The 16,398-nt window shown below is 38.6% G+C and overlaps 1 protein-coding gene across 1 annotated transcript in view; it reads left to right on the plus strand.

Moving 5' to 3' along the window:
- The window catches only part of CNTNAP2 (contactin associated protein 2), a 1,202,777-nt gene that overhangs the window by 1,130,361 nt on the left and 56,018 nt on the right, over positions 1–16,398 (plus strand). Inside the window, exon 21 of the mRNA XM_075493725.1 lies at positions 6,467–6,560. Within this exon, the coding sequence (XP_075349840.1) occupies positions 6,467–6,560 (94 nt within the window). The remainder of the gene's footprint in view (positions 1–6,466; positions 6,561–16,398) is intronic.

Below are 16,398 nucleotides of genomic sequence, written 5' to 3' on the forward strand. Positions count from 1 at the left end.
CAAATTAATGTCCTGTGAAAGTCATCTTTAGGTACCTGAGGTAGATCTCTTTAATTTTAATAACTTGGCATTATATGACCTGCTATTGCTTCTGTTAACATTTGTTGTAATTCATCTATTAAAGAGAGCAATAAAAAGTCAACAGATATGTGAAAGAAGCATCAGAGAATTGTTTCAACTGAAGGCAGCCAGACTAAATAGTCTCCTTTTCCTTATCATTGCTTCTGTTACATTTTGACTTATGTATCTACGTTTCCATTTAAATTTTATCCAAATTTTTGTACTTTTTTACAGTGAGGCAAATTATCCCCAATATTATTTATCAGAGCAAGAGCAGCTTCAGGAACATATACAAGATTATCGCACATAAGGGATTCAAGTTTTTAAACAGAAAAAAAACTTTATATTTATTTTAATTTTTTCTGCAATGTATCTATGTTTTTTCTATGTCTATATCTCATGTTGATCACATTTCTAATTTAAATCCCTGCAAAAAAGAGACTTTATCATAAAAGACTGGAGTTGACATTTATTAAAAAAAACCTGCAAAAGTCTAAATCTGTGCTTTAAATAAGCAACACAGATTTGGAGTGCTTCCTAAAACAGTATTAACTATACCTCTATAGAAATGTCATTTGAAGAGCTCAAAGCACAATGCAGACCTTAAGTTTGCCTTATAGCATGCTGGTGAGGTATATGCCTCCTCCTGTGTTCCAGATGAGCAGTGAGGCTGCAGGTCTGTGACAGTCTAAGCCAGCAAAATATGCTGGGTTTATGGTGCCTTCTTCTCTGGATCCACTATTCATTTACAGCCTCTGGCTTGTCCCTGCTCTGGCTCTGATCTGATCCACAATAACCTGGGTCAAGGACCTGGCAGAAAAAGATCAGCGAAGTACTAGTGCCACACTAAGGAAGGAGCTGAATTGCAGTAAAATTGGCTTTGGTGATCCTAAGGAATTACATAATGGCCACCTGAATCTGCTCCTTTTCTGTTGCATTAAAAAGATAAAATGTTTTCAAATATCACAATATTAAAAACATTGTTTGTAAGGTTTTTCCTAACCTTTCAGCAGGGGAATACTCATCTCTGTTTCACCATTAAGAGGTCAGATTTCAGTCATCCCTGAAAGACAAATAATATCTTCTATTTGATTTTCATAGTCACCTTCCTGCTTTCTCCTAAATTAGTACCATGCTTGGGAGGAGCTCCATCTAAACACCTGCCCACCATCTTGTTATTTTCTTGGACTGTCATGCTAAGTCTATTCTAAATTTGTAGGCATTTAAAACGGGAGGAGGAACCTTCTTTTTGTTATGCAATATTATAGTACTTAGCACAAAAAGCTCTTGTCCAGGACTGAGAAGCTTTTTAATACAAGTGATAAATCATTATAATAATGCAGGAGAGAAATATTACATTGGTCATGATGATAACACATCCCCTTCTTTATCCTGCTATTACTGAAGTCAATAGCAAAGCTGTATTGACTTCAGATGGTGCAAGATTAAGCCTTACAGCATTATTATTGCATAGTATTTTGAACATTTTTTTATAAAATGTCTTCAGCATAAAGAAAAACATTAGCTTTATAGCAGTACACAAACACAGGCTGGATTGACAGTGATACAGATGTAGATATATCCACAGGGTGAATATAATTGTGCATATGGATATATACCTTTTATATATATCTTTTTTTTTTTTCCCCGAGACTACTAAGGTGATGTAGGCATTATATTTGTCCTTTGATATGTCTGTTAATATCAGGACTCCTGTCAAGATTAGTTTTATTATCTACGTGAACAGTAATTTAAAAGAAATAGCATTTTATTGAACTTTTGCTTAAATCCCAGCAACTTCAGATAAAGACAGTCTGCCTGGTGTGACGTGACTTGAGAACTGAAACTGCAAGTTCCTCAGAAACTGCCATCTACTTTCGTCTGTGTAGTGCTCAAAGCCACACTGTCTGTTTATATTAAGCTCAACCGAAATTAATGAGTTTTTAAAGAAAAGTAGCTGTAATGAAAAATCTTAAATATAATTTAAAAACTGTAATTTAATACAAATTCATGACATCAACCTCTGTGTATGCAGAGGTTCTATTTAATTTTCATTAAATAATGTAGTATCTTTTTTCAAATATCATTTGACGCTAGTAATTCCTTTTTTATGGTGTGTCTTACATTAAATTGATAGCCTAGTATTTCATACAAAGCCTGCAGGCTGCTCAGTTCCAACTGCTTACACTTGAGTACCCACTGGATGGCAGTCACATACAACTTTGGAAAGAATTCAGTTTGGTCCTTTTAACTCGCTGACGTAAAAAAGAAATCCTCGCGAAGTGCCTCTAAAACAAAGTTTTACTTTCTTAGGTAACGCTAGTTTAGAAGAAAGACGAGCAACAAAAGTGAGCGGACAGAAATCTCAGTGTTCCCTCCCTGTTGCCTTGCGGTGCACCATTTCATTTCAGGTGCCAGGACTAGAGAAGGGCGTAGCTCGAGGCTGGCTGCGGAAGGCAACGCAGGCGTCCCCCGTGGGGCAAGAGATGCTGGAGCTGGCAACGGAGCCGTAGCTGGCTCTATCGCTAGTCAGAAATGCTTGCCCCTATTGATGGCAAGGCCAGAAAATCAGTATCAACAGTTTTTAAACGGAGATTTATTTCAACCAGGAATCAAAACAACCTAAAACTTCAAACGGAGTCGTTAAACCCTTAAAACAATTCATAGCTGAACCCATTTCCTTGACTTCAGTGAGATCTGGAAAATGTATGTGAGTAGATAGATTCAGTTACCGATTCAGTACAAGAGATCAGTTTAAACTAATACTCCCAAGCAGTAAACCGGCTGCATCTGTTAGAGCCTTCAACGTAACACGGCATTAGTCTCCTTGTTACCATCCCTGGCTCCCACGCGCGGCAGGATCTTTCGCCTCTGCACCATGATGCTATGCTGTGCCATGCCGACGTCCCAAGGGCAGACGAGGTCACTGGAAGGATTTGGTTGTTTTAATCTGGCCGAGATCACCACTAACTAAATTGTTCCAAGGTGGGGGGAAGAGGGAGCACACCTGCTCATATCTCTGACTCCTTTTTGGCTGCACCAGAAAGCTGCATGGTTTCACCGCCGGCAGGCCCTGCTGCAGCCTCTTTCTTTGAGCTTTGCCACCAAAGTCCCACTGGAGGACTCCAGTGTGCAGGTGTGCATAGGGGTCTGCCTCTGTGCTGTGCTTGTGCAGGGGCTTCCCAGAGGAATCGGAAAAAATGGGCAGAGAGGGAGAGGGCAAGAGTGCTAGTTCCCTGTCCTCTGCTCCCTGCCACAGCACTGGTACCACCCCCATTTCCAGAGATGGGCAACCTATGACCACACACCAGTTTGAGGATTTGGTGAAATACAGTATCATTATTTTGGGATCGTTGTCATAGCGTAATGGTATATTTTTACTTATTTTAAATGTGAATGCCATTATGCGTTTTTGCCAGGAAAGGCAAAGTTGGAGAATTGTGTCTGGCAGAACAGGGTGAGGTTTGCAATGCTCTTTGATTCCTGAAGGATTTTCCACCATGGCCTCAGAAGAGCTGCTTAGCAAATACAGCATGTTTGATTACCTGAACTACAAAACCTAAGCTTTGGGTGATGGGGTGATATATTAGCTGTTCTGGGCCCAAAGTATAGAGCACCTTAAAAATAAAAACCTATACCTCAATGCTGTTGTACTGTACAGGCAGAAAGCAGCCTGGTATTCTTGCAGGGAACCTGTATTGCAAAGAAACAAACTATAGCTTTACATAGCTAATATATTAATTCTCTATTAATCCATTAAGGACCAGCCTTTCCACATCCCGAAGACAAAGGGAGTTTTACCACACCACAGCTGGCAGGATCTGATATTCTGTATTTGTGCATGTAAATGCTCACAGTGATTCATCATTTAAATTGGCTTTTCATTTTCAGGTATGTCCTGCAGACGCAATTAGCATTCTCAGGTAGGGACAGCCTGTATGTTAGGCAGGGATGACTGTTCCTAATAGTTACTCTGGACCATGGCTACGGCTCTAGGATACCCGCAATACCTTGATACATTGATAAATGGATTGGTAGATTTATAATAATTATTATAATTTATTAGTATCTTATCAGATTAGTGATGATCCGATCAACCCCACTGCTCAGATTCCAAGTTACAATAAAAAGAAATATTTAAACATTGCTCCAGATTGATTTTGGAAAAGGAAGAACTTAAATGCTGATGATGTTGACAAATACCAATGTACATGGTAGTATGCCGGTTTATTTTATCAGAGATACTTCAGTATATTTTAAGTCATACAAATAAAAGGGGAACCTAGAAGATGAATCCTGTGCAATCAGAATGCATCAGAAATAATTCCACTGCAGGCAAAGAAGTTACATGAGGTTCAAGTCTTGGCATATAAGAGGCTGGAGGATCAGGGTTTTGTGCATCGGTCTTTTGACCAATCTTTTCCCAATATGCCTCTCTAAAGTCTATACCTTCATTTTAATAACCATCCTGGCAAATACCATGATGACTCTGAGGTCTGAGCCATTCCTATTCGTCTTCTGAAATAAGAAAGGAATATTTTTTTTCACCTGATATGTCTGCAGCTCCCATTGACGACAGGTCTGACACTTGTGATGTTGGATGCTGGAACACTGATTTTCATTCCACCAGGGAAAACAATAGCAAGCACTTAACTGGAGTTTGTACTTAGTAGGACCTGCTGTGGTTAAGGTTGAGAACTGTTTTGTATTTTAGCTCTTTATATTTGTTTGGCTGCACCATTTCAAGAATAACTCTTTTTTATTTGAAATTATGTAACTCTAATTTCAGGTAAAATATGTATTTCTGCTATTTATTAAAAATCTGAGAGAAGCTGTTCAAAATATTCTGAACAAACTGAAACTTCTTAGTTTCTGAGTAAAAAGATGGAACTATGTTTTTCCATATATTTAGCTCAAAAGTCTACAGTTTAAAATTGGGAGATAGCCAGTAGTCATACTAATAAACATTCGTGGCCAAATTTTAAATAATCAGTGTGAAAACTAGTTATGATCAATTAGAAATCATTTCTGAACATGAATATTTGCTAGACCTCTTTTGTCATCCACAGAGAACATTTTCCCTCTCTATTATGTATATACACTTCTCTTGTTGAGGTTTTATGGGGCAGTATAAGAAAGACAGGACCCCTCTTTTCCAGTCATTATAGTTTTTTGAGATGATTGCCTCTGCAGATTCATGGGTGTCACATCAGTAGGCTTTCTAAGGACATGAGCTCACAGTATTCCAGGGTATCAGGGGATTTAGCCCTTCAGTTGTATGCTACCTGCCATTCATTTACTTTTGACCACTGAATTGAACATTTGCAGTATCATTAAAGCAAACTAATCCAAGAGAATAATATTTTGAAATTAGAAATTACAAATATGGCAGAAAGATATGTGAAAAAATTGTATGCCCTTTAGTGCTGCGGTTCCTCCACAATTACTTCTGCCGTCTATTATACCCTGCAAAGTCTTAAATGACATATATGAGTTTCTATCCTGTTTTGTGCCATGGTAAGGCCAGAATAAAATAAATAATCATTGTTCTGCCCTCTTTAAGCCTGTGTAATAAACACATAAAGCCAAGAAAATAAATAAAACAGCCAAGATAAAAATTCACCCCAATTGCCTTTATGAAATGTGAACATCAAAACTCTATTGAGCTGTATTGAACTGTCTTAATAGTACTATTACTAAGCATAGGCAATTTATTTTATTCCCCTCTTCACATTTTTCTGTTGAATAGTTAAAAAACAGGAAAAAATATGCTAATATAATGTGATTGTTGTGTCATATGGGGAGAATATGAGTTTCCTATAGATTAAACTATTTAGCTAAGTTGATTACTCTTGAATTTATTTTGTAGGTTTCACTAGGTGCCATCACAATTAAATTGAACAACATTTTTAACAAGAAAATAATAAACATGAAGTACAAAAAAATATGTCTTATTATTTTATAACTTTTCTGAGAGAAAAGGAGAATGCCCAACACCTGCATTAGTCTCAAGTTCTCAGCTATGTAAATCTAGCTTTAGCAGTAACATAGGTCCCAAATGGAAATCTTATATTAAAATAATAAGCTGTTTTATTGTTGGTGTTGATGCTGTTGTTATTTTTAGCAATTATATTGAAGCACACAAGCAAAAGCTGAAGTGATCCTACAGCAATCAGAACAAACAAATGTCCAATATAGGTATTTTCCAGGCCTTGGGAACTGTGGAGATGGCAGATATGGAAGGAAAGGTATTAAGTGTTATTTTGCCTTTATCAAAATGAAAGCAGAGCATATCAGTCAGAGTTGTAAGTAGTGGCATAAACTCTATAAAGCAAACTTGATTCAATAGCACTGTAAGAAGGCAGATCAGTTCAAAATACTCATAATTTCTTTTATCTTTCCCCAGCTTGATCACTATCCTCCAACAAGTTACAGCCTGCCAACAGCGTCTGACATTCAGTTCAATTCCCCAAAGGCACTATTCCTAGGAAAAGTTATAGGTAAGATTTCATTTTATACCTGGTTATTTTATTAGGTATTTTCAGAGAACACTGAAAACTGTAAGCACACGGGACAATGATGTGTGTCGTGTTTGCAGCAGGACACTTGCTGCACATGTCATTCTTGACTAGAAAGAGGTGATATTGGAGTTATACCTAAAGGAAGGGTTATGTTCACCTTGTCACAGAGGCTCACGTGCACACAAATAAGTGATTGTCTGCCCAATGCATGGAAAAAAACAGATACAGGTGAAGAGACACTTGTAACATCGTATTTGTGAAGTTTCGTTACCCTCTCAGCGTCAGGTGGAGAGAATACGAGGATATCATTGAAACCACTGCTTCTACGAGGAGATATTGAAGTCATTTTAAATAGTATCTTCCACTGTGAAGTTATCATATGCTTTACATAATGCCTTTATTCATGCAGACTTCTTATCCCAGTGCATTCTCTTGTGGCATAGCTATCCCTCATCACTCTGCCAAAACTGCCACTTGCTCACAGTGAGGCCCACTAGCAAGGTCCTTTGGAAGTCTGTAACACCTACAGCAACAGTCGTCTATACATTTTCCATCCCTTTTATGGACCTCATCATTATTTCCCAGTGCAGCAGCTTCCCAGCCAGCTCCCCAGCTGAACTCTAAAGGCAATACAGATGCATCTTAAACTGCCTGGGCCTCACTTTTAGGCCATCCTACTTTCCATTGCTTAATTTTTCCACTACTGGCATTTTACATGAATTTCCAGGGTTACTCACTTCAGGAATCAGTTATTCCCCTGACATTTACAGCTTTTAAGAAAAGCTTTTTCCCCTTTTCAGAGTAAAGGGGTGTTGATATTATTTCCTCCAAGTGCTTTGTACAGGGATGTGGTTGCTTGAACTGCAGCAAAGGGTTTAATCCAGAAAATTGTAAACTTTTCTTTGTTCAGTGGTCTAAGGCATGGGATCTGTGAACCCCACGCACTGATTGTTGAAGTGGAAAAGCAGTTGACCACATAGCTAATGTGACTTTTTGAAGATACACTTTTTCATTTGTTTTGTTTTTAAAATTTAATGTGTTGAACTTCTGTGAAATAGGAAATGAAAAGCCTTTAAAATGGTTGGTTAGTGAGAGAGACATGAACTGTTTCCTGGTACTCTCGAAGTCAGTTCTGTAGATAGTACAAAGGACGTTGCGGGCTGATTTTGGCGAGTCTCTGGAAACTGGGTGCATTCCCACCTCACCGCGCTGAATTAGGGCGGCTGGACTAGAGCTGACTCTCCACGTTGGCCAGGCTGCCAGCCCCTGTATTCATTAATTAAAGTGAGGAGACGAAGGACTTCAGGTGGAGCATTCAGCAGCTGGAATAGCTCTGCAGACAGGGAATGGGGCTTGAGTCTTTCCTGCCAGGTAAGTGTGAGCAAAAATATCAGCTATAATTTGCTGAAGAGTGTTGCAGTGTCCATCTCCCATAATGGATTCATTGCCAGCAAGGTTCTGTTTCGTTTGAGATGGCAGCTCTCTGTAATGCTTCATTTGTCTAAGAAACTACCACAGTATGGCAGTACTGCCTCCACAGCTCAGTCTTCTAAATAAGCTTATCTTTTTTGAATGGCTGTTTGGATCCAGCTAAAACCGGCACTTTCCCGGCCATTCTAATCAGGCAGTGCTTTGGAGGAGGCTGAGCAAGGTGCATGAGAGAGAGAATAGGGAGATAGGCATACAACAGAGAAAATACTGCAGCGTAAGAGATAAACAAAAGGGTAAAGGGAAAGAAAAGGACAATTCCTAAAACACAGAGGAGAACAATGCACTGTACACTATGGTGTGAAAAGAAAAAATGGAAGAAACACAAAATGAAAGGGAAAGCAAGAAATACTGTTTACACTACACTAATTTAAAATACCCTGAGTGCAGACAGAGCTCTGCAAAGAAACCACTTCTTATTCCTTTGAATAGCTCAGCTGGCAGCTGTACTAGCAGCACAGTCATGTAACCACATAGATGAAACCATGACATAGGTAGGAGGTTTAGTCTTTGCACTGGTTCTTTCCGAGCTGAATTTTTAAACATGGTCATAGCACCACAAAATCAAAGTCCACCCAGCTGTCTCCCACATAACCCCATGCCCAAGTGCTGGTTTCTTTGACATGTTTAAGTACTCCCATTCTGAAATTTTCTTTAAGCATTCGTGAAGAATAAAGGGGCTGCAAGAACTGGGCAGCTCAGATGGTCCATGATACAACCTTTCATGTCTAGGTTACTTGTTTCAGTATTGGCAGTGACTGAAAGCCGTAACCATCTCAGAGGTCCAAATAAAATGAGCTATCAATCCAGTTCTGTTCCTACAGATCTAAACCCACAGCACCTCACATTTGCCTCATATCCAAAAAGTCATGGATCTGGCTGAAAATAGTTTTAAGTATCCTCTGACTGTTTCAGTTGGATCCTACCAAATGAGACATGAAGCTTGGTAACAGAACAATATCTGTATTCTGCCTGTTAATATCAAGAGCTTGATCATAGGACTCACTGGACTTTTTCAGAATAAAGACATATAAGAAGAAAAAAATAGCAGAGGTCAGTGAATATAATTTGATTTTTGTTTTAAAAGAAAAAAGTAAGATATTTTAAATATCTGGGAACTTACAACTTATATTCCTCTCACTCTTTATAAATAGGGTAAACTGACATGAGCGATTAAAAGCAAGTTCCAAATCTAGAATTTCAAATAGTAAACATAGTCCTGATAACATCTGTCCCATAAATACATGTGGTACAGTTGAAGATTGTCATCAGGAAGCATAAAGCAATCACAGCTATCACTGATACCCACCTTCGACTCCTCTGCTAACTTCAAGTTTGGGAACAGGCGAAGGTCTTGGGAAGGAGTAATTTGTGGATGGGTTATATTTCTGTTTTTCTGTGCTACTTGGTGATTTTAAGCCACAGACAACTGCTTCCCTGTTTCTGAAGATGCTATTTGTCATCCATTCTTACAAACTGCATCATGCATTTGTTATATGTTGTACATCCTATTATCCCTGGGATTGATTACTCCATTTTTTAACAGCATAGGATTATATTAGCATGGTTGACAGTATGATTCTTTTGCTTCCTCTTCTCTGCTTCTGTTACCGTCTTTGCAAAATAGGATATTTTGTTAAGCAAAAGAGCAAATCAGTACTAAAGAAACAAACAAAAAAACCCCTTCTATTCTTTCTGCCAAAGAAAAATTGAACTTACATGTGAAGGCACAGATGTCCTGATGTAAAACTGTTGTGTGACTGACCACGTCTATTGGTCAGCCTTACCGTGCAACTCTCAGAGTAGTGCCGAATGAGGGAAGAGCACGGTTAACACGGTTACACAAGTGCAGCAGTTTGAAGGGCAAAGTAGATGCAGAATCCAGTATCTTTAAAGCTTGTAATTGTCACATCGTACTGGCTAGGCATATTTCAGTGGACCAGAGCGATCAGCACCAACAGAAGGTCGGGATACATATATCAAGTTACAATTTGTACCCACCTGCAATTACATTCTCTAAATGGGCAATATGGCAGTAGCCTCCTATTTCACTGCTAGTCTGTCATCAGTTGCATTCAGTTTCTGTTGTTCCCATACTATACAATTCTTATTTGTCATAAAAAATGAATGCAAGGCCTTATTTCTAAAGACAGATGGGGTTTTTGAAGAGCGGTCTGGAACAATCTTACTAAGAAACTGATCTTCCGCCTGTCTTATTTCCATTTTTATTAGGGTTCTTTGCATAGGAGCAGCCACTTCTGCCACAGCTGTGCTTGCTCTGACAGCTCATCTGCTGCCAGTCAGAAATGATCACTTGTACAACACCTACCACAATGCAACACCACTCTCTGCGCTAGGTGTTAACAACAATATGGCTGATTAATAAAACAGGGACAAAAGGGCTCCGCGCCTCGTAACTGTTCATAATATTTTCTGGAAAGCAGGAGGGTCACATCAGAAACAAAAAGAAATGATTGAACTGCAGTTGTAATCAGGGAGCATTTCTTCTTCTTTAAGGTGTTTTCTGCTTTCCTGAAATAATTTCCAGAAAACGCAAATGTTCACTGGCTTGAAAAACACTATATATAATATTTTTAGCCTTCTGGGACACTGGAGGTAAAAGCATTCAGTATACAATTCTTACACAGACAAAATGGATTATGATTTGAGGTGTGAAATAAAGCTGAAGGAGAGAACAAATGAAAAATCCTGTTTCACGTGAGTGTGTGTCCCTAGTGCTGATAGTAAAAATAATAGCACTGGAGAAATGCAGGATTTTATAAAAAAGGTAGAAGGGAATTGTTAATGTTTCAAGGAAGTTCTTTAATCTGTTATTTAAACATACGTAGGCTTTGATGGCCGACACAGATGAGGTAAGAGGGAAAAGCTGGCTATCTGGATGACCAGCTATGAAGAGAAAAAACAAAAAGTAGACAATGTGACAGGAAGTGTCCCATGTCACAGGGTCCAGATCTGAATCTACATTTTTATTCAGGCTGCAACTTGAGACTCATTACTGAGGTAGAATAGAGCAGAGGTTTGCTTTTCCCGCTAAGTGTAGTGGTTTTAGATGCAATGCTCAGGTTTGTCTTCACATCCTTTTTGGAGGCCTACACCAATTTCCGTTATGGGAACTTTCTGTAGAGGGAACTGATATCATAGCCTGTACTTTATTACTGAAAGTGGAGTATTTCTCTGGGTTTTAATATGCATTTATAAAGAATTAGCTACACATAATTAAACATGATTTTGTAAAAGTATCATTCTCGTGAACAGAAATAATTTGAGAGTTTCTTAATAGGATATTTGATTGAGCACAGAAACACTGAGATCAGACAAGAGTTCTCTTGAGAAAGTGGCAGGGAAGTAAAGGAAATGTGCTCCTTGTCTGTTTTCTATCTCCACCAACCACTCCAAATCAAATGATATCATTTCAAAAATACTTAAATATCCAGTTGGATACAATCAGCATAATACAAGTCATGTATAACAGCCAGATTATCAATTTCAGAACTGACAGCTGTCTCTGTAAGCTCCATTTATGTCTCTGCCTCACCCTAGTGCTCTTCAGGTACTTCCAGTAAGAGTAGCAAAAAGGGAAACACCTTTCGGGTCTGTCTTCCTTCTTACAAAAGCAGCTGCCATCACTTTACAACTAAAGAGAGACCCTGGAAATCAACCCCAGGGGCCTTAAGTCTTTTCTCAAAAGAGGGTTTCCTCAAGAAGAAGAGGTAGAAGGTCCATTTCTAGATGTGTTATTTCCCTGGTGTCAATGAAAGGATTTTTTATTGTTCCCTGGCTGGAGTTTCTCTGTTTCTTTACCGGCGTGTGTGGTGAAAATAAAAACTGGTGAGGAGACATTTCTCTGGATTCATTGTGACATTCCCTGCCTTGGACGGATGGGAGGTAAGACCAGCTTACATCTAGCCAAGTAAATAGTTTCAAGTGTGCAAAGGAGAGATCATAGAAAAACTTCACAAAAAGTAGGAGATAAATGACATTGCTTACATGGCTTAGGTAAGGTATAGAAATGGGAACTGCTTTTTTTCTTGCATGACATCCCTCCACAAATAGATACTTAATAATAGGAGGCAAAAGTTCAAAATCCTTTGAACTACCAGCAGGGACAATGGCAATTTTTCCGAGAGGTAATCGCTCTTTACTACTAAATAAGACATTTTCTTTTCCATAGAACAAGCCTGGCAGTTTGATGCTTCAACACTTCTCGCTGAATAACAGAAATGACCTACAATGTAATTCATCCTACCAAAAACATCATACACTTTCAAAAGCAGCTTCAATGTCCATGTTTCCACACAACTGCAGAGGTTTATCACTTAGAGGGTTTGGCATCACTCATGCCAAAGCATGAACATCTCATCTCTTTGAGAACATTTACCATCATTGAAAAGGGGGTTTTGATAGCCTTGATAAAAAATTCTGTAAAGGACATAGGCATTGTCATCATTGGCACTCAGTTTGGGTATGCTGCTTGACATTGACATAATGTGATATGAAGTTAATGTTAATCAAAGAAATCATCGAACCAAATACCGATTTAGAATTAGATCTCTGATACTGTAAGGTACTTCACTCAGCTCTTAAATTTGGATCCTAGAATATAATGCAGAGCTGTAAATAGATTATGAATAATTTAAAAGTATTTTTCTACTACACGTCTTTGACACGTATCTACTACTACCTCATTATCATAATGAGGTTAGCACCTCATTATATATATTAGCAGTGTGGCAGTCAGGGCTCCACAGCTTGAGTTTGCTCTGTGGCTCTCCTTCATTTTGCAGTGTAGACAGATAATCTGAGCACAGGGTATCTTAGCCTACTTTTGCTGATAATGAGCAGAAAATAGCTAGCATGCAGTAAATTCTTCCACTAACTTACTTGAAAGTAACTGCCTGCTACTTCATTTCTGAGCACCAGCATTAACATTCAGTACTCTGATCTCAGGGAAAATGCATATGTGCAATATGTGCATTGTCATATTAGGAGCCCTCCTGCTACAGTAGGAGTTGAATATTAAATATGTGCTTTCCTCTGCATGAGTCACACATGAATTATCATACAAAAATATAATATCTGGACAATTTTCCTTCTCCTCCTCCTCCTGTATAATAGCATCAGCCTGGTGAAACTCCTCTGGGATTTAATACTGCCTATCTCTCTGACCTCAGATCTGTCTATCTGTCCATACCTCGCTCTTTGAAGCATTTCTGGTAATGGCGGAAATGTTCCACAGCTCTTCTAGTTAAAACAAGAACCAAAGTAAAAGTAAAATATTTTTTTCTTTCTGACCTCTGAGTTTTTGACCTATCTGGTTTCTCTGAGAAATCTTACCTACAAGCCCTATTCAGAAAGGAACATTTCCCATCTACATACAGGCCTCCCATGCAAGGGGACACCATAAAGACTTTGAATTGCTGGTTCCACCCCAATAACTTCTGTGGCAGAAATCAGGGTAGCCCAAGTGAATTTTACCTTTTGTTTGGGGGTCGGACTAGATGATCTTTTAAAGTCCCTTCCAACCCAAACCATTCTATGATTCTGTGAAGAAGAGAAGCCAAGAATATCCATTGGTGCTCTTCGCCTCTCAGCATCTGTGCTGCATCTTCTTTCCATTTTTCAGAATATTGTGGGATTTGGCTGCTGCAGCATTGGCCTGCTGGCAGCTCCAGAGAGGCAGAACACAGACCCCAGACAAGCTGGACTAAATTAGATGATATGGTAATCTCAGTAATCATGAGTATAGCCAGCTTTGCTCTTCCAAAAATTAGCTGGAGTCATCTCCTCCCACTAACTTTTCACTCCCACCCTTCAGGTCATTCTTCGTCTCTCAGTCCCTATCCTGTACTTCGTAGCTGGCGGTTGCCCTTTCACTTGCTTATTGCACTATTCTCTATAAAAAGACTTCATTGATTACTAGTCTTCAAATCTTCTGTGGACATTCAACAGCTCCAGAAGGTCATCTGTCTTTTTTTTTCCCCTGGGCTCTTCTAGCATGCATACCAGCCTGTAACAGGATGAAAGAGTCTCCTAGTTCCGAAATTATAAAGTTCTTTTCCTTTATGCTTTAAGATGTCTCAGAAAATTGTTTCATATTAATCGCTCTACAGAATCTTGTGGAGAAAATAATCCCATTGCTTTACAGTTCTTTCCAAAGTATGCATCTATTGGCTCTGAAAAAAAGAAAAAAAGAGGAGATTGTAAAGACATTTAATTTAGTGCCATTTTGAACAGAGTATTCGCACAAGTCTTATCTGACATTCAAAACCATGTGATAACACTGTTTTGAAGTAATGGAATAAAATGAAAACTTAAACTTCAGTAATTAGAGTGACCTTTTCCTAACTTCTGTATTTTATTAAGGTGGCATGTCTTAGTTATACAACTTTTCCCTCCTGGAGGAAGAGAGGAACTATTTCACCTGTACTGTGTAATATCTAGTACTAATTTATTTCAAATGCAGCTGCTTTAAAGGGTCAGAGAGGGGACAAGATCACCAAGGGCATCAATAAAACCTGCTGTTGACCCTATAAAATTACAATGGCATAGATAGCAAAATCGGAGCGCTGAGAGCAGCTACAAGGCTTGTAAATCATAAAACAAAGTGTTACACAATCTGAAAATTGAAAGCCAAAGGTATACATGAAGTGGAAAGTGAGAGCATGTTATAATTTTCCTCCAAATACATTTGAAAGAAAAACTGAAAATCAGAACAGATGTCCCCTAAAATAATGGAAAGGCAGAATTGACAAAAAATTGTCTTTACTAGGCCAAGGCACAAGTCTTTAAATTTTAGATTGTTTTACCTAATGTGGGCAACCTCTGCCCGTGGCTCCAGAGAGAAAACATTCAAATATAATATGAATATACACCCATGTTTTGATCTGAAACAGCTGTAGAAATATCCATTCTGGCCAGATTATTTTGGTTGAGGGTGCAGATTATCTACATGACATTCCTTGTAAGGACAGGTAAACAAATTATGTCTAATTCAAAACTCACTCATTGTTTGACAATTGAAAAAAACTTCAGTTTTTATCTGATGCTTGTTTCACTTAGGAAAGTGAAGGCAGTGGGGGAAAAAATCAGAACAAAACAACTCATAGCCTGACAAAAATATTAAAATGAAAACTCTCGTCTTCGGTCAGATGAATGATAATCTTTCCCAGAGACTGTGTGCCTCCGAGTCTGTGGTCTGATTCGGAGAGACTGTCAGACAGCAAGAGAAGTGCCTTGTGTCCCCTTGTTTTGGAAGATCACTGGTATCAAGTCAACCTTCTCCCTCAACCGCTGTCCTCGTTTTCACTCTCATCAGTAATAATTTGAGGTTGCCCATGTCCTCTTCCGATCTTCAGTGGCCACTTATGCCAGAAGCACCAAAGGTTTCCTAGGGCCTGGAGAAAGTTTGCTCACATTGCTGGAGAACCTGGGAAAGGCAAGGGGTGCGAGCGTTTCTGGGATGTGAACTAGATAGGAATTTCGTGGCGTGTGCTACTGTGCCTGAAATAATAAAACCAGAAAGGAGAGTAGGACCATTGCCCCTAGCAAAGCACCGCACTGATGCACCTTTGCATGCTGGGGCTTAGAGCTGCCCTAGATCTGGATGGCTTTCATTCTCTCAGAGAAGTCTGGACCTGTCCGAGCGGATACGTTTTAAGCTGCACAGCTTTGTAGGATGAAATTTATCTCAGTTCTAAGGCTCAACACAAAATCTTTGCACTACTAAACCCTGTTTTAATCCACAGCCTTAAGTAGACCTTATATAGAATGTAAAGTAAGTCTATATTGCCCTGCTGTTCTTTGCACAAGAAGCCACCTGTTCTGCATAATCAAGTATAATCAAGACATAGTAAAATAAAGTAAACATATTCCTCAAACAATATTAAGTAATGAAGACATGTGAAGATAAGATAATCTTTTTGTAGGTACTTTATATAGAACTATAAATTCATAGGCTAAATTATTCATGGTGAATAATTTGCTTAGCTCCCACTATCACCAAAAAAAAAGGGAAGGAAATAAATTATGGGAAGATAATTTAACATTTTTCTGTTAAGCCAGACCTTTGACTGTAGGTTACTTTGCATTTCTTTTAAAGGAAATGGTCTCATTATTTAAATTACAGAACCAACACCTGACTGATGTCTTATTTTTAAGTGTTTCTGCCTAGCAAATTTTAAAGCTATATATATACACTGTTCAAATAAGCCCTTTCTGATAGGTACAGTAATTTATTCTCCATCTGCATATTTCAGGGAACAGTTCAAACACTACTAGTTGCCACGGAGAAGGAACTCATTCAAAACAT

This window comes from Mycteria americana, chromosome 2, assembly GCF_035582795.1.
Source record: "Mycteria americana isolate JAX WOST 10 ecotype Jacksonville Zoo and Gardens chromosome 2, USCA_MyAme_1.0, whole genome shotgun sequence".
Lineage (NCBI taxonomy): Eukaryota > Metazoa > Chordata > Aves > Ciconiiformes > Ciconiidae > Mycteria > Mycteria americana.